Source organism: Crocuta crocuta, unplaced genomic scaffold (genome assembly GCF_008692635.1).
Source record: "Crocuta crocuta isolate KB4526 unplaced genomic scaffold, BGI_CrCroc_1.0 scaffold154, whole genome shotgun sequence".
NCBI lineage: Eukaryota > Metazoa > Chordata > Mammalia > Carnivora > Hyaenidae > Crocuta > Crocuta crocuta.
Window position 1 is genome coordinate 14435069 of NW_027530545.1, and position 20233 is coordinate 14455301.

Here is a 20233-nt window from a genome sequence, read left to right on the forward strand (position 1 = left end):
CACCAGTGCCATTGGTTACTGAACTGTTTTACCAAAATTGCTTTATTGCTGAGATAACTTTTGATTAATTTCTGCAAATGTATACTGAACAATTATAATCATGGCCCAGTATTAGATATTTGGTTCACAGACACACATGATCCGTCCGACATCACCCTTATTTTACTGGTACTGAATTTTCATGAAATTTTAATTTCTATTCCTTGTTTTCTACATTTGCTACTTCATTCATTAATTCATTTATTACTTTGACAGTTTTCATTGAATGCTCATTATGTCCCATTTACAATACTGAACATGGTGGGTAAGGTGGTGAACAAAACATATGAAATCCCTTTCTCATGACTAGTGCATGGATGGTTCCTCCATCTTTTACAGCATTTACGATTAGATGGCTTACACTTCAGATGCACTGGGCTTCTAATTATCCTTACACAGGAAAAGCCTTTTCTTTTTTTTTTTTTTATGTTTGTTTAATATTGAGACAGAGAGAAACAGAGCATGAGGGGCAGAGAGCGAGGGAGACACAGAATCAGAAGCAGGCTCCAGGCTCTGAGCTGTCAGCACAGAGCCCGACATGACGCTCGAACCTACGAACTGTGAGATCATGAGCTAAGCCAAAGTCAGATGCTTAACGGACTGAGCCACCCAGGTGCCCCAAGGAAAACCCTTTTCTTTTTTTTTCTTTTTTTTTTTTAATGTTTTATTTATTTCTAGGAGAGAGAGAGAGAGAGACAGCGTGAGCAGGGGAGGGTCAGAGAGAGAGGGAGTCACAGACTGAAACAGGCTCCAGGCTCCGAGCTGGCAGTCAGCACAGGGCCCGACGCGGGGCTCGAACCCACGAACCGCGAGATCATGACCTAAGCGAAAGTCGGACGCTTAACCGACTAAGCCACCCAGGCGCCCCAGGAAAACCCTTTTCTTAAAATAGTTCCATTTCTGTTTAAACTTCCTCTGTAAATTCTTTCATAAAAACCTTGATAATCCATATGATTCCAATTATATTTATTTTGACAGTCAATGTATTTTATTACAATTGTTGGTTTAGGAGCTAGTCTTTCCTATATTATGAGTTTTAAAAATACAGAGAATAAATCTTAGTTTCCTTTGGATTTTTATTTAAGAAACTCTGGCAACTGGTAAACCCTCAATACTTGAGAAAAGAAGGGAAGAAGAAAGGCAGTAAGAAGAAAATCAGCTATATAGCAGGCAGTCTAATTAAAGTACCATCGGCAAAGAGAAAATTACAGGAGTTTAGAAAGTAAACTCCCTTTCTTTACATGGAAATGACACTGGGAAGAAGAAGGGAGCGATAGCTCCACAGGCTTCACTTAGTGAGAGTTTCATAAGCTGTGACTGTTACACCTTTTGTGGAAGGAACAGACAAGTATCTTTTGGCAAGAATAGAAATTACTTACAGAAAAACCTCATCCCAGCAAGATGTTTCATTGGAGAATCCCATATCAACCAGACTGGTCAGACCCAAGACAGGTAAATTTCTACTGGATCCCTTTTATTGATCTCATATAAAGAATCGTAAGGTCCCCAAAGGTATATCTACTGTCTTGTTTAACTTCTAAAAATCTGTATGCAAAGTAGCAGAAGTGACAATTGTGACAGCTCATGTCACAGTTCTTTGGCAACAAATGTTGGAATAGAGGGGAAGGATTTTAAACAGCAACTAATTTGTGAAAGGACTGAGGAAGAGGCATGAAAAGACGAAGGGAGGGACCCTCCAGGAAGTTATGCCAACACAAAACAGATTTGCCTTCGGTTTGTCTTTGCTTCATGTTCATCCTGCCATCCAGTTCATTGGGAACTTGCTTAGAGATAATTTTAACCCTTTGTTTCCTTCCTGATCTTTATTGACACCTTTAATTATTAAAATTACATGACCCCCTAACTGTCTACTGGAAAATGATCCCCTCGGAATAATTGATATGATGGAGCCATGGGATCTACGTTCTTTTCTCATTTCTCTGTTCTTTTATGACTCACAGAGACAAATGAAAAAAGAAAATTTTTATAGTTTTGTTATATAGCCGTGGGCTTAAATGACCCTCTGAACTTCTTATTTGTGACAGTCTAAAAACTTAGTGTTAACTGTGTTGTGTGGTTTTTGACAGAGAAATTGTGAAACAAGTTGTTCCAAAGATCAGTTCCAGTGTTCCAATGGTCAGTGCATATCAGCAAAGTGGAAATGTGATGGCCATGAAGACTGTAAATATGGAGAAGATGAGAAAAACTGTGAGACAGGTAAAATGATTGAGATGGTAGTTAATTTAGCTGATATTTTAACTTGGTATAATACCAATTTAAGCAATAATTAAGAGAAAACAATGGCAAATGTACACACATACTTACTATGTTTTAGCTATAAAATTTTAGATATATTTATAGGTGAATTAATTAGTGTGCCCTTTATACGTTTCAGATGTGTTTTAGCATAAGATTATTACTATGTTTGGGATCCAGGCATTACTCCCCAAATTTAATTTTCTGGTTTCTCTGCCTTTCCACCCCATTTGGAATTGTTTCTCCAAGATGGAAAAATGATATATGTTGAAACTATAAGTGCAATAAAAGTCAGGTTTTCAGTTATGGACATTAAGGTTGTGAAAAAGAATGTAGTAATTTCAACAAGAAAGCAACTGAAAAAAAGCATAAGTATATTATTTCTATTTGCATTCTGGTCAAAAATCAAAATAAAATAATTAGGAAGCGAGACCAAAATAAAGGGGACAAAAAGCTATCCAATTTATTGTGCATTTTTATCCTTTAAATATAGCTTTATATATATGCCCATTAAAACTTATTTTTTAGACTTAAGTATTTTAATAGCACTTTCTTACCAAAAAAAGACTTTTGGGAGAAAATCATGCTATAATCTATGTATAACCACAAAAGCATTACTTGAGAGCCTAGGTGAGCGCAGCAGATACAGGACGCACATGTTGCTGCTCATGGTACATATTGCTAATTGATCGTATCTTTTTTTCCTACTGAATTTAGAAATGTCTTCAGACTCCATATGAATATAGATCCCTAAGCAAACACTGCCAATTAAATGGAATTAAGACTCTAGGAAAAAGCTTTTGAGCATCCTTGGAGTAAGCAGAGTCATTATATATAAGTACATTTGGCTACCGGAGGTTTGAATGTAAACCTAGCAAACTCAAACCCAGAGACAAAGGCAGCAATCATAATTACTATGTCAGTTAATTAGATTGGGTACTGATAGTAATTTAAATATCCACATGCTATTTTTATTTTCTATTCCCTAAAGGAATACTTCCAATTCTATAGACTCAATTATGCATGTATTCATGTTTAAGACCCCAAAACAAAAATGCTTCTCAGAACATATGCAAATATGACATTTATATCAACACAGCCAGCTAGACATCACGGGGTCTATAAGAACATGCCAAGATTTCTACTTTTAGCTTTAAACAATGCATATATAAATTCACATTCCCAACGGTCACTAAATTGCATTACAGTTTTAAAAAACAATTTGAAGTCTTTGTTTTTTAAATAATTTAATTTAAAATTATGGAAAATTCATTTAACTCCTCAAAATTAAAGAGATAGAGGATAGAGAGGGTTTTTTCTTTCTTTCTTTAGTCTAGTGAGTTAAATACTTATCAACAGGCTACTACATCACTGAGGTATATTTCATGAAATGCAATAATATCATGAAACACACTTTAAATGTTTAATATCAGATATTGAGTAGAGTTTAAATGTAAACTATTTTTATTACTGTGAATTTTTATATGCTTACATATGTTTTTATCTATCAAAGCAATCATTCATTTCAGTGAATCTAAATCTTAACTTTATAATTATATTCAGATTCTCCTACTTGCTCATCAAATGAATATATATGTGCCAGCAGAGGATGTATTTCAGCATCTTTGAAATGTAATGGAGAATATGATTGTGCTGATGGTTCAGATGAGGTAAAATCTATCATTTGATTAAAATCTCTGAATTACATGAATTAGGTTTGGGAAAGCAAATGTAATAAAAATAGAGTGAAGAAAGAATCTTGATTCTTAGCAGTCTAAAATGTTAGGACAAGTACGTTGAATATAATAATTACAGCAAATACCCGTATCTGCGTGCTCTTCATATACAAAACCCTACTGTCATTTGTAGAGGTTATATTCATTAAGTCAAAATAAAAGAAAGCCCACAGTGTAATAAATCTCCAGTATTGTCAGCTGCATGTTTATTTTCCCTGTGACTATATCATTATCATTAATGAAAACTGCAGTGCCCATTTGTATTCGAACAGATGGACTGTGTGAGTGAATGCAAGGAAGATCAGTTTCGATGCAGAAATAAAGCCCACTGTATTCCAATTAGATGGCTTTGTGATGGCATTCATGACTGTGTGGATGGCAGTGATGAAGAAAACTGTGACAGAGGTAAGGTATTTGTGTGTGTGTCTGTGTGTGTGTGTGTGTGTGTGTGTGTGTGCGCCATGCATGCCTATAAGTAAGAGAATGGCATTAAAATACTGTGTCAAGTCAATGGTGTGCTAGAGGCAAAGAATAGGATTCTTAAATGATTCTCTTTACCCATTCCTATTTCATTACATAATATCCTGTTCTGAATAAGCAAAATCTGGATAATTTCCAGATAGAGTACAGTGTGAGTCTTCATATGAAAAGGTAACCAAAGTGCAGGTGTTTATTGCATCCTACCACAAACATAACTAGATGCTGGGTCAGGGATGGGACAGGAGAAGGATGCAGGGAACATAACTGCTTGTAGCCATTACTATACAAGTATTTTCGGTGTTCATTTCTCTTCCACATCGCTTGCCTTACTATGAAAGAATAATAACATATGGCATACTATATTACACATACTGATACACAATTGTAGTCTGTGCCCCAAATTTCCCTTTTGCCATATGGTTGAGAAAATGACCTACATTTTTTGTCAGTTTGGAAGACAACTTTTAATTTTGTAGTACATTATTTTTTTAGCTATGTGAAAATATTTCCTGACAGATAACCAAATTTTAATTGTAATTCACCATATTAAAAGCAGCAATTATTACTATTTTAGAGTTACTGACATGAAAGCAAAAAAAATTGTGGAGCAAACTTTAAAATGATCACAAATTTCATAATTCTTATTATCTTCATGATGTTTAACATGTTGTTTAAATGCAAAATTTCTTTTAACCTGACTACAAAAGTCTCTCAATGGGTGCCCCTGGGCGGCTCAGCTGGTTAAACATCCGACTCTTGATTTCGGCTCAGGTGATGATTTCACAGTTCAGGAGATGGAGCCCTGCATCAAAACTCTGCACTGACAGTACAGAAGAGCCTGCTTGCTTGGGATTCTCTCTCTCTCTTTCCCTCCCCTGCTCATGCTCTTGCATGCTCTCTCTCTCTCTCTCAAAATAAATACACAAAAGTTAAAAAACAAATTAAAAAGTCTCTCGATGGACTTTATATTATGGAATATTTGGATTATCATCAACAGAGATGAACCTAGATACTGATGTATGTTGCAAGGCATTTGAACACATGCCCAGGGTTTATACAGTTGAAAAGTAGTTTTGCAACAACATGAATTCATGAGCAACAACATGAATTCATTCAATCAACATGAATGAATTATATATAGAGAATATAATGCTAAGCAAAATAAGTCAGTCACAGAAAGACAAATACCATATGATTTCATTTGTATTTAGAATTCAAGAAATAAAACAAATGAACATAAGGTGGATAAAAAGAAAATCAAACCGAGAAACAGACTTTTAACTATAGAGAACAAACTGATAATTACCAGAGGGGAGTGGGTGGGGGGTGGGTTAAATAGGTTATGGCTATAAGGAGCACACATGTTGTGATGAACACTGGGTGTTGTATGGAAGTGTTAAATCATTACATTGTACACCTGAAACTAATATTACACTGGTGGTTAACTAATTGGAATTTAAATAAAACCTTTTTTTAAAAAAATAATAAAATTTTACTTCTATAAATATCTAGTCAAAGAAAAATATCCTCCATTTCCTTTAATATTAGATCAAATCTTTATGATTTGCTAAGATCTCCATCTCAAATCTGATAAAGTATTGTAATATTCAGCAGAAGAAATCTGAGTTCTCATTTGGAATCTGCAGTGCATTATATAGAGCCATAAAAGATTAGACTTCCTTAATAGCTGTTTCCACTTTTGGTTAAGTTCTCACATTCACATTCCAATTTACAGACAGCAAACATTGTAGACACCCTGGCACCAAAAGATCTTAAATATAGTTATATCATAAGACTTAAGGACAATTAAGTTACTCATCATTTTCCATTTTCTAGCTAATAAGCTCCATTCCCTTAATTTCAGTCTCTATCACCAGTCTAGCTCTTTCTCTCATTGCTTCCTGCCTAGGCATATGCAGTACCATGTAAATGGACTTCAATACATTCTGCTCTGCTCACTGCTGTCAGGTTCATCTTTTTGGAGTGTAACTCTGACTATGTCAATGTTTACTTGAAGTTCCTTCCTGGTTACATACAAATATGGCATTCAGGGTTACAAGAGAATGATCCTATTTTATCTTACTAATCTTATACTGTATTACTTCTCTTTAGGTATCATATATGTAGCCAAACCAAAGAATAAATCTAGCAACATCTTCCATGCTGTTCAACATCTTTCCTGATTCCTCTACTATTTCCTCCATCACAATACATTTGCCAATAAAAATAGTATCTCTCCTTGTAAGTCTTCAACCAAATTGCAGTCTCTTCTGGAGTTTCCCTAGCAACCCTTTGATTGCATACTTGTTAATCATATTCTTCTTTCTAATACACTTATTTCTGTATTAGTTGACTGTTTCCCCTGTTGGAATGCGAGTTTCTTGATGTAGGAAAGTGAGAATGCAAACAGGATGAGGAAAGAGATTCTAGGAGCTGGGATCAGTATATACAAAGTCTCATACGTGAGAAACAGTTTATTTAGGAACTATAAGTAATAGAAGATTCATGCTATAGAAATTGGCTCTAATTTTAAGCATAATGAGAAGTTTTCCAAGACTTTTAAGGAGTCTTCAATTTTTTTTTTTTTTTCAAAAAGAGATGGTGGTAGAATTTGCACTATATAAAAAATAGTGCACAGAGAATTTACTGAAATGAGAATCAAGAGATCTGATTTTTTTGTCTTACCTGTAGGAAAGTTTCCAGGCTCATTTTTCATACTGTCAAGTCCAGCCAGAGTGAAATGTCTCTCAGGAGCTGTAAGAGTATCTGGAGAATGAGTCAATGTGTATCTGTGTGTGTGCGTGTGTGTGTGTGTGTGTGTGTGTGTGTGATGGCAGTTCAGTTAGGATGTATCTATTTTTTTAAATATAAAAATTTCATAAGAAATATTTGTTTGAACAAAGAAGTCCAGGTTGAAAAGCAAACATTACAGTTTAAAAAAAGAGAACAGTATACAGTATAGCATTTGAAATCTGAGTTGCCTTTTAGATTTAAAATGACTCTACTAAAAGTTTAAGCCTACTGGTTAAAAAAGAGCTGAGGGCCTTTAATTCAGTCATTTAGAAACGTGTCAGAACTCCCCTTCCCTCCAACTAATGTTTCTAACTTTTCTTGGATTTCTTTGCTGCTAGATAAACTCCAGTGAATTATCTTGGTTAAAATATTTGATCCTGTATGGTTGTACTTTAAGCATGATCAGGTTCAGATTTCTGGTATTTAACTTACTTCCAGGAAGTGGTTTAGGTATTGGATAGATGTACTTCAAGGCACTGAGGAAATGGAATGCCAGAATAAATCTGTCTCCTGTTAAATCTCACTTCCATTCATCTCAAATCTGGACACATGAACTAAGTGCTGGGGGCTGGAAAACAGGAGAGATGCAGGACAAACAAACATTTTCCAAGTGAATCGTTTTACTGGCTTACTTTAAAAAGACAAACCCCAAAAGACTGTGTAATTAAAAGTGACATTTGTATTTTTAAAGGTAAAACATGCCAAGGAAACTTGGTGGGTTTTTCATTTATTCATTCATTCATTCATTTATACCTGAGCTCCCCAACTTTGCTCTCCTTAGCAGTTTTGGTGGACAAGATTGAGAATTATTCTTTTTGGTTATCAATCAGCTCAAAAATGTGTTAACTATGGAAATTAGAAAATATTATCATATATTAAACCTTCTCTCCACCCAAATTAAGAGGAGAACTCTAGATGCTTATTTTCTGTGATGCTGTGCCTGTCCAGATTTCTATGAACCTGCCACAAGCTCAGATTTATAAATTTATATTTTCTAATAACCTCCTGTTGAGCTGATTAAGAACATGACTAATGACTAGGAAATTTTAATCTAGGTAATCTCTTTAAATTATACTTTTTTTTTGCTTATATGTGCCTCATGCCATTTCAAAATAAGCATTTTATGTTAGACTCAGGATGTCATGGTACCCCATAATGCATTTTTCAGTGCAAATTCTTCATGATATAATAGCAAGCCTTTAGTAAATTATTACAAGAACTTTGCCTTACTGTTACAACTGTGATTTCATTTCTATTTCTCTTTTTCTTCATAAAAATAGTAGTATTCCCAACGTTCTTATGGGGCAAATTATAATGTTATCTAATATAATACCTTTGGGAAATACTTTTTTTTTAACAAGACTCATGTGCTACAAATAGAATTTTCTAAAATAGAGGATGTCAAGAGTTCACAAATTTTGTTTGAATATAATCCATTGTAAAATGTAACATGGAATGAGATTTAGTCATAAGAATCTTTATTCTGAATGAATATAACTTTTATATTCTTTGAATTTTGATATTTAATTAAGCACTTACCTTATATCAATATTCATATCTTAAGTTTCTTTAATATGAAAGACCATACATGTTCTCTTTTTATTGTTTCCACACAATTGCTAAATATAAATATATATTTTTTTGCGTGGGTTTGGTAATTGAAAGTGTTGTTAGAATTAGGACATTTTAGAATTGAGTATTGCATAAGTTGATAAAAGGGACACCCCAATGCCAGATACTTTACTGTCAGTCTCACATGGTGATACTCACCTTGATGGACTCACCATGGACTTGACTTTGTCCCTATTATACAGTCTGTTACTCCTCAGAGATGCCAATGTAGACTGTGCCAATTCTTAAACGTTTTTGCAGGAAACTCTTAGAACTGTTCCAATTGATATCACTAATAAAGTCTCAACCTCAGCTTCAGCTATTACTTAAGATCCTAAGCAGTCATCCTATATTTCTCGAATCATCTGTCTGCCATTAACCACATCAAGTTTTTATTTTTTTTTATATTTTAAAAATATTTATATGTGTATTTTGAGAGAGGGAGAGCACACATGTGTTTGCACACATAGGAACAGGAAAGGGGCAGAGAGAGGGACAGAGAATCCCAAACAGGCTCTGTACTATCAGCACAGAGCCTGATGCTGGGCTTGATATCAGGAACTATGAGAGCATGACCTGAGCTGAAATCAAGAGTCAGACATTTAACCAACTGAGCCACCCAAGCACCCTAAACATACCAAGGTTTTATTAAAAAAATTTTTTAAATGTTTTATTTATTTCTAGGAGAGGGAGAGAGAGACAGCGTGAGCAGGGGAGGGTCAGAGAGAGAGGGAGTCACAGACTGAAACAGGCTCCAGGCTCCGAGCTGGCAGTCAGCACAGAGCCCGACGCGGGGCTCGAACCCACGAATCGCGAGATCATGACCTAAGTGAAAGTCGGACGCTTAACCAACTAAGCCACCCAGGCGCTCCGTTTTATTAAAATTTTTTAATGTTTTATTTATTTCTGAGAGCGAGCAAGCGAGCGAGTGAGAGAGAGCGCAGGGGAGGGTCAGAGAGAGAGGGAGATACAGAATCTGAAGCAGGCTCCAGGCTCTGAGCTAGCTGTCAGCACAGAGCCCTACATGGGGCTCGAACCCACGAACTGTCAGATCATGACCTGAGCTGAAGTCGGACCCTTAACTGACTGAGCCACCCAGGTGCTCCCAAACATATCAAGTTTTTAACAAGTTGAATTTTATCCTCATCTCTACTTCACAGAAATAAAAAAAATCTTGAGCTTAATATGTTCACCAAACTAACAAATGTACCTAAAGCTGTGCCTAGTCTAGCCTTTCCCCCTTCCTTCCTCCTGAAATGGAAGGCCTATTGCACCTCTAGTATCAGGTAGATACTTTAGATCTCAAATCCTTCACACTTACTGGATTCTCAAGGACTTTGTTATATCAGTTACCTTTTCTCTCTTCTGTATCCTCAAGCTTACTCTGTCTACTGAATTATTTTCAGAATCACTCAAGTATATCAGATATCAGTTTTACTCCACAGAAGCTACCAGGTTCTTACTCACCTAATTCCTTCCTCTCTTCCTCCCCTTAAAGGGCTAACTCCTGGAAATGAGCAGATGGTTACAGAAACTAACAGTACTTCATCTAATAATAACCAAGTACAAATATTTCATTAAATCTACCGCCACTTCACTGAACCTCCTCTTTTAGCATTATATACATGTGCTAACTATTACCTTCTTGTTGAGATGCTTTTTAGGTATTTTTCCAACCACTCTGGCTAAGTAGCCTCTGCCTCTTTTGCAGACACCCCTTTATGCAATCTTTAAATGCTTATCTCCTCTGTTTTGTTCTAAATTCCAAATAACAACTACATTCTTACCATCCCTAGTTATATATTTACAGCTCAGAACCTATCATATATTTCAACACATTTATACACTATCCTACTAAATATCATTACATGGTTATTCTACTAGTGATTTAAATGAATTGTGTCATTATTTCTAGTAAGCTTGTTCTTCCTACTGCATTTCTTTATTTTTTTGAACAATACGAACATTCACCAACTGCCCCAGATAAACCAAAAACTGAGTACTATGTTTGACTACTCACTCTCCTCGCTACCCTCATCTATTTAGCCATCAGATCCTGAAATTTCTACTTCCTGAATCACTTTCAACGAATCAGTGGAAGCTACTAGAAATCAAGTACTGCACTGCTGCACCCCCTCTTCAAATTGGCCTTTTTCTCCAGCCTTGGCTTTAATTTCACTACCTTCCTTTCCAAGTTCTCCACACTGTAGCTACTGTTACTATGCTAAAATCCAAATCTTTTTCTGTCATTTGCTAAGTTAAGTCTTTGTAACTCTAATTGTTACAGATTTATATGCAAGTCAAAACTCAACAAGATGAGTTGTTTGACCCTCACAGATCTAGGCTTATTATTCCCTCTGAAGTGCATCCACAAAATGAACAACACTTCCTTCTGGGATTTTGTATACTCACAAGGATGAGCACTATCACTTCTCAGCCCCATGTTTTAGTAAAGATATCCACTTTTAAATATGTTAGTACCATCAGTCATCACATCAATCTGATATGGAAGCCAAATTTCTTATTTATGATGTTCAAATAGGTAGGATAATTCTCTGAAAGCAATCTTACTTATCCTAATTCTAAATTCCCATCAAGTTACTTTGTGCTGTTTCCCCAGGTGCTGCTTGTAAATATGACCTTATAAATTACCTTAACCATGCCTCTTTTGTAACATAGAAAGAAACTGAGTCCCAGAGAAATTAATAGACTAGTCCAGAGAAAGACAAATTAAGTTCCTAATTCCCCAACCACTGCACTTTTCACTATAGATTACTATATAGCTAGACATATAACCAAAGCTAGTATTTTGGTACCCTTGCATGTGATAAGTGTTCTTAATTTTGAGTGAGTATATCCTTGCATTCTTGATGCTTTCTGTTGAATTGTGAAAAGAGAAAAAATGGAAACATTTACAAAATGCACACAAAAATTGGTACGCTCTTACACAATTTTTTACCGGGATGACTTTAATATTTCACCACATCACCAAGTTCTAATTCTGTTATAAAATTAACTGTTTCTCTGTGACTTCAAAAACTTTATTGGTTATTCTGTCTTTAGCAATTCAGTTTGTCAGTTTCCAGATGCAGCTGAATTATCTAAAATTTTTGAAAATGTCTTTTCTTTCCAGAAGAGCACAATTTTTATAATGAAAACTAATACTATTTAAAACCTTAGTTTCTCTACAGTAACATAAAAATGATGTGAAACAGAAGATTACTTACATTTGAGTAAACTTCCTTCTACCATCTTATCAGTATTCCTAAAGGAACTATGATATGCCTGAGTAATATCTATTGTTTTGCAAAGTAACTAAACATGAGTAACTAAAAAAACTCCTTGGTTACTCCCTGTCCCTAGTATTATACAGGAAAAAAATGTAAGGAAATGAGAAACTAGATACGTATTTGCTGAGAATTAGAGGAATATGTGTCCTGCTGACTGAAATTAATTATGCTACATCTCTGTCTTTTTTTCTGTTTTGTTTTAAAATAAAGGAGGAAATATATGTAGAGCAGATGAGTTTCTCTGCAATAATTCTCTTTGCAAACTACATTTCTGGGTGTGTGATGGAGAAGACGACTGTGGAGACAACTCAGATGAAGCTCCTGATATGTGCGGTATGGCATATTTCACATGGGTCTAGATTTTATTCTCATCTCCGGATCTAATGAACTGGTGTGAATCAATGAAGTGGTGAGGCGAACCACAAAGTCTGCCATCCTAGAGATAGGTAGATAAAGTAAGACCACAGATATAGCTTTTGTTCAGGTAATAAGAGATTACCCTGTCCAAAGCTGATGACTTTATAGAAAACCCTCCTAAATTGAACTTGCACATGTCAACACTGTTCAAAAGATATTTATGGTTTGAACTGTGTAAGTTTCATATGATGACTTTGGCTTTGTACCAAAGTCGTCCTTTAGGCTAAATCATTTTCTTTTTTGGGCAGGTAACCACAAGGAAAACATGTGAATAATAAAATCATGTAGTTCCACAAGTTATTCACTACTGAGACCAAGTTTATTCAGAGAAGGAAGATCTATACGGAGATAATATGTAAATATATTAATATATTTAACATGTAAATATATCATTATATTTTAATATTTAAATATATTAAAATATATATTATACATATATTCTATGTTATAAATATATTAATAGATTTATACATATATATTTAGACATAGGCAGGGAACTGAAATTAGGCATTATTTAACATTTTAATCTGAAAATCTTAACAAAAGTTATTGTTTCTTCAAATTCAAGTTACTCTTAACCGATAATTGTCAAGAGTGTACTTAATGCAACCAACAACTATCAATGTCCAATTTTCTTATATGTAGCAAACATTTTTAGTCCTTCTTATTATTTGATCTAATCTCTGCAAAAATGTATTTTACCACTCATTTAAAGAAAAATACTACTACTTTGGATACAATTAAATAGCACATCAGGTGAGTTAAAGAAAACATAGAATGAGTATTTATACCTAAATTATTTGTTCTCTTTACCAGGTTAAACCAATATTTTTTGATTGATGATGACATTGAATACTGACATTAAAACTGAATTAAAAATCCAAAACATTGTGGGGATGAGCACTGGGTGTTATATGGAGACCAATTTGACAATATACTATTTGTAAAAAATAAAAAATAAATAAAAATTTTAAAAAATCCAAAACAAGGAAGCAGCTTTATTTTTAAAAGGATATAAAATATAAAAATGACAGTTTTTGGAGTGTGTCCTCTGTAGGCACAACTGATGAGAGACATAACCAAGTTTCAATTTTAGTGCTACATAATCTTACAAAATGGACTCTAAAGAATCACTAGAGATTATATTGTTTCTGAATTATAATACATGGAAAATATGAACTTATCTACCAACATCGAGCCAGACCTTATTATTTTTATAACTTGTGTGTGTGTGTGTGTGTATATATATATATATATATATATATAATTATATATGTGTGTATATTTATGTAATTCTTTTTCTCTTGTTCATTCCACCTCAGCACACAACTAGTGAGTGGAATAGCAAGTGGTCGCTAACTAATTAACCATGTGAGACTCCAGAGTCAGAGCCCCAGGACTACTTTCAGGGCCAGGAAGTGATTTTCAGTGACAGCTGCTGGAAAACTTAAAATACATCCAGCTTGATTCTGTGCATGTTCTTTACATTCCCCTTGGTCATCAGTATAAACATTGAGTCAATCTGTTATGTCACCAAGGACTGTGCTAAATAATTGGGATTTATAAAAAAATGAACAGCACATGGTTCTCTATGACAAGATCTTAATCTCATTGTACAAATCATAATTTTCATACATTGTATTTCAAGAAATAGTGAGATTAAGTAAAAGGTATAAATAAGATGGAGAAGAATAAGATGAACTCTGCATAAAGAGGAATTCAGAAAGCTAAAGTTTGAAGGATCCAAACTAAAATACACTGTAGACATTATGAACAGCATGGGGAAAAGTGTCATTCATTCACTTAATAAACATTTGTTAAGTTAGAGACTGTTATTATTTTTGATAATATAATGATGAGAGAAACAGACATGGACCCTGATTTCACAGAACTGAGAATCTAGTAGAATAGGGATTCAAATGATCTCAAAAATATATGGCTACAAATGATGATACATGCATGGACAAAAAAGTAGAGTAAGTTATAAAAGTATAGACCAGAGGGATGTTATTCAGTCTTGGGTTATGGGAACATTTCAGTTTCAGTCTGAGAGATTAAACACTGCCAAGTAGGTGAAAGGGATGGGGTGGAGGGAAGGTGGATGACATAATGTTGTAGGCAAAGGAAACAAGATGCAGACAGACCCTGAGGCAAAGCAATCCACAGCTTACTGGGGGAACTGAAAGATCCATGTACTTGGAGAGTGCAGAACAGGTAGATATTGGTTTCAAATGAAACTGAAGAGACAAAAGAGTCGGGAGCCTTGTGAATCTCTATAGAGATTTTTAGCCTTAGCCTAAAAGCAATTAAGAATACTAAACTGTTTTAAGCAGAACATGCATATAGTTATTTTTATTTTAATATTTTAAAAATATTGGATAAAAAGGGGCAAATTTAGGTAAGATTAATTGCTGTACTCTAGGCAGGCCATGCTGGTAGCTTGGATTAAGATACTGATAGCACATGAGGTGCCTGGGTGGCTCAGGGTCTGACTTTGGCTCAGGGCATAATCTCACTGTTCCTGGGTTCAAACCCTGCATCAGGCTCTGTGCTGATAGCTCAGAGACTGGAGCCTGCTTTAGATTCTGTGTCCCCCTCTCTCTCTGCCCCTACCCTGCTCATGCTTTCTTCCTTTCAAAAATAATAAACACTTTAAGAAAAGATAAAAATGGCAAATATACACAGATTTGCGGGTGATTTGAAAAAGCAGAATATATTGGATTAAGTAATAGATTAGATATATAGGGCAAGGGAGAGGAAATGTATAATGTATAGGGTATTTTGCTTGCACAGTTGAATACATGGGGAACATAGGAAGAGAAACAGTACTGTAAGTGAAGATTAAAAACCTGCTTTGAGAGACATTTGAGGAGACATTCAAGTATAGATTTCAGGTAGGCTCTAGATGTTTGGCTCCAAAGTTTAAAATGCTGGTCTAGAGTTATAAACTTGAGAATCAGAATAGAATGGGGTAATGGGTACTATGGAATTCCATAGGATAAAAAGAGTCAGAGTAGAATGGGGGCAATGGACACTATGGAATACTATGGAGTGAAAAAGAGAAAAAGGCCAGATAATCCAGATTATTTGTACTAAAGTGAGTTTCTAAATAAGTTCTTAGAACATTGTCTAACATATAATAATTTACCAATAAATATTTGTCATTATTTCCCAACTAGAAAGTTGGGAAAGTAAGAGGTTGTAGTCAGAACTTACAGCATTCAAATTAGTGGCTCTATAAATGAAGTAACTAGAGAAAACAGTGTATCTAGCTGCACCTATGTGGGTCAGTTAGTGTTCTTACCTGCAAACAACAGGAAGGGTCATTGGCTGAGTTAAGAAGAGAAATTTCTTGAAATCTTCCAATCTTCATAACCTGCTAGGATAGTGAGTGGCTTAGGTGAATTAGACTTAAAGGTTATTGGGTATGAAAACCTCGAGGCTCTAAGAAGTACAGCTTTTGGTTGGTTTGTTCATGTGGATGTTGATGTCATCTAGGATGTTGAAATGAGTTTGGATGGAGAGCAATGACTATGAAGGGTGGTGCTACAGTCTTTAGTAAATTGGAGAGGGGGTGATATTTACAAGGTTGATGAGAAAATAGCAGTAAGAAAGATGTATAATCAAATGCATAATAGTTTTTGTTTTATTTTATAAAGTAGAATGCAATGATATAGTAACAAAGTTCAGAAAGCTGAAGTAGGAAATTAAGGGTATATTTAAATATGAGATAATATGAAGTATAAGTAATTTAAGAGGCATTCCTAAAAAGACCTAAAGGGGAGGAACTGTGCTTGGAGTGGAAACTGGATTTCTGTTAAACCAAGGAGGTCAAGAAAGAAGGAGTATGGCATATTTAAGGAGCTAATAAAGTAGTATTGCTGGACTTTTAAGAGATACAAGGGATGAGTCTGTAGGAGTAACAGGGACAAAGTAATGATCGGTCTATAATGCCATGTAAAGTATCTTAAATATTATTCTGAAAGTGCTGGATAACTATGAAAGAGATGGTCAGATTAATGTGTTAGGTGGGTTGTTCTGTTATCTTTCGGGAGATCTTATGTTGGGCAATGAAATGGAAACATTTAGGATTCCATCCCATCTAAGAGATAAAGAAGAGCTAAGCTATTGTAACTGGTATGCATGTAAAGAAGAAGGTAAGTTTGGGCACTATATCAGCCGGACTTGTTGACTTATAAGAGTTGAAGGTCAGTAAGAGGAATGCATTTAGAATAATACCAGACTGTGGCTATGATGTACTACTAACTGAATTAACATAACACAAAGTTTATATTTGGGAAGAAGGAAGTAATGGGAAGGTGATAAAGAATGGGGTTTGGACTTACTGAATTTGAAATTCTTGAGGGGATATCCTGTAACCAATTGTGAGATACTAGAATAAGATAGTGAATTGCAAGTCTTCAGGGTGTTATGTCACGTAAATCCATGAGAATAAGAATATCAACAGAGAAGTCAAGAGTGAGAAGATCAGGAAACCAATGAAAGAGCCCAAAGTATTCCACATGTAAGGATAAAGAGTCATTAGAGGTGTTTCCTACTCCAGGGGTGGAAGTCTTCAGATTATATGATGGCTAGGACAGGATAAAATTCTCTGGCTTTCACTGTTGTCTCATTTACACACACACACACACACACACACACACACACACACAAATATTAAAAATAAATAGCAAAGATCACCCATGTGACTCAAATACATATTTACACATTTCTTTACAGAGACACAGAGTAAGAAACACAGTTATAATATTGTTGGGACATTTTTTTCACTGGGTGACCTATTTTCAAATTTGGGGCTGTAACATATGCTTACTCAGGCTCTATTCTGTGTGAAATTGCTCTTTCAAATAGCTAAGTGTCCTGCCATGTTGTATGAACCACAGGCGTAAATTAATTTGGTACACCAAGTGAAGTCAGCTAAGATAAGGCATCTGGAAATGAAACCATGAAGTTTGGCTCTTTTTCTTACTTTATTTCATTTCAGCTGTGCACTCTTTTTTTGTAGTTAATATAAATAACTAGGATCATAGCTTCTATTATCAACACATTTTCTAGTACCTACATGTAAGCAATTTCCACAACAAAATATACTCCTAAAAGCTAGATTATGGATTTGAAAAGAAGGAAACCACAGAAAAGGAAAGACCAAAACAAAGAAACAAACAAAAAATTGTAAGTCATGTACCCAAAGGGACTGCTTTCTTTTTCTTTTTTTTTTTTTTCAGCCAAATTTCTTTGCCCACCCACAAGACCTCACAGATGCAGAAATAACAGAATATGCCTGCAGCCTGAGCAAATGTGTAATGGGATTGATGACTGTGGGGACAAGTCTGATGAAGATCACTGTGGTGGTAAATCCATTTAATGTGAAATAATTGATTCAGTGACAGCTACAAGATAATATAATGGTTTGAGGACTCAAAAAAAGAAGTATTTTCCATGTGGCATGTCTGAAGTTGTTTTTTTTTTTTCAGACACTTTCTCTTCTGACAAGGAAAGAAAATAATCTGCTAGCATTCATTTGAATAGTAGAGCTATGCGGCTTTATGCAAAGTCTCTGCTAATCTGTAAATCTCTATTGGTTATATACACTTTATTCCAGAAAGTACTTCAAGAGAGAAAAACATAGCAGTTTAAAAAGTTCTCTGTTAAACAGCTCCTGGAGGGGAGAGTGCAAATAAAGATTCATGTCTGTGTACACAATCTTTTCTTCACAATTCTGAAATTAACAAAACTCTTAAAACCAAAGGCTTTACTAATGTATGTGGCAAAATGATTTGGTGACAAACCCTGACTGGAACTGGTCTGAGGCAGTTTGTATTACATTAAAAAGCACCATTTAGAGTGAATATTCAAACATTTTCTTATGGAAATAAAAATGTTACCTCTTATAGGGTGAATGAACTGTTGTTTTTCTAAAAGTCTGGGATTTCAGAATCTTTTCATTTAGCCCACAAGCTTCAAACAAAGCCATGGAGCCTCCTCATGTTTTCCACAGTGTCTAGTAAAACCTTGAACCTGTTGGGGCGCCTGGGTGGCTTAGTGGGTTAAGCGTCCGACTTTCGCTTAGGTCATGATCTCGCGGTTTGTGGGTTCAAGCCCCGCGTTGGGCTCTATGTAGACTGCCAGCTCAGAGCCTGGAGCCTGTTCCAGTCTGTGACTCCCTCTCTCTCTGACCCTCCCCTGCTCACACTGTCTCTCTCTCTCTCTCCTAGAAATAAATTAAAAAAAAAAAATTAAAAAAAAAAAAACAACCTTGAACCTGTTAGTTTAATCAATATATTTGTTTTTGGGGCACCTAGGTGGCTCATTTGGTTAATAAGCCCCTGCCTTTGGCTCAGGTCATTATCTCACAGTTTGTGACTTCGAGCCCCACTTTGGGCTCTGTGCTGACAGTGCGGAGCCTAGAGCCTGCTTCGGATTCTGTGTCTCCCTCTCTCTCTCTGCTTCTCCTCTGCTTGTACCCTCTCTCTTTCTTTCTCTCTCAGAAATAAAAAAATAAACTTAAAGAAATGATTTAAAAAATTGGTTTTGATTCCATGAAGCACTAACCATTTTTAATGATTTTATAGGTAAGCTTACATATAAAGCAAGACCATGTAAAAAAGATGAGTTTGCTTGCAGTAATAAAAAATGTATCCCCATGGACTTCCAGTGTGATCAGCTTGATGACTGTGGAGATGGTTCAGATGAACAAGGCTGCAGAATAAGTGAGTTTATTTCTGTTAAAGTGTAGCAACATTCAAGTTCAATTTTTACTTCAACATGACTAGAATTTTCTTTACTGGTTTAAGAAAATATTGTTCTTCAAAAATTAACTTATGCCTTTTTTTTTTTTTTGTCAGCCTTGCCAAAGCAGCCATCAGAAAGCATGCAGTGGGATTGATTATAGAATAAGTATCCTTGTTAGAACTGAACCTGAGATCGCAATATCCAATTACAGACTTTGATGTCAACAAAGAAATCTATATCCCTTAATATTTTATTTTATAATATATAAATTTGATATTTTTGCCTCTTACAATGATATGTGATTTAAAGATGGTCAAGGTCTTAATAATTTTTTGCATTTTTAAAATTTTAATTTAATGTTGAGTTATTCTTAAAGAAGACATCATCATTTCATTCAGTTAGAGTGTGATAATATTTGAGTTATTAGATGTCAGTTATTTTTGTGTGTAATATTTGATATCTAGTTTTCCATATTAAGAAAAATAACCAAACTTATTACTCTAAATTTGGATTTCTCATAAAGTCATACAATACTCCCTATTATGAGGGCTCTTATTTTTTCTCATTATGCATCTGAATTATTCCTCACTTAATGATGAAATAATACCCACCAGGATATAGTCACATATATCTCAACTGAGATATATTTCCACTGTTGTACCTGAATTAATTATAAAATATTCAAGAGTCAGTGGGATTAATAATGTTTACAATTCTCATGATTAAAGTTCTTGTATTTCATTTTTCTTACAAATAGTTTATTGTCAACTTGGTTTCCATATAACACCCAGTGCTCATCCCCAGAAGTGCCCTCCTCCATGCCCATCTTCCCCCTCCCCCCCCACACACCCCCGTCCT

At 35.0% G+C, this 20233-nt stretch overlaps 1 protein-coding gene across 1 annotated transcript in view; it reads left to right on the forward strand.

The window, feature by feature from the left end:
• Positions 1 to 20233, forward strand: part of LRP1B (LDL receptor related protein 1B) — a 1854983-nt gene that overhangs the window by 1698928 nt on the left and 135822 nt on the right. The window contains exons 69-74 of the mRNA XM_077767810.1: positions 2127 to 2256; positions 3859 to 3965; positions 4304 to 4436; positions 12416 to 12538; positions 17869 to 17994; positions 19216 to 19353. Of these exons, the coding sequence (XP_077623936.1) occupies positions 2127 to 2256; positions 3859 to 3965; positions 4304 to 4436; positions 12416 to 12538; positions 17869 to 17994; positions 19216 to 19353 (757 nt within the window). The remainder of the gene's footprint in view (positions 1 to 2126; positions 2257 to 3858; positions 3966 to 4303; positions 4437 to 12415; positions 12539 to 17868; positions 17995 to 19215; positions 19354 to 20233) is intronic.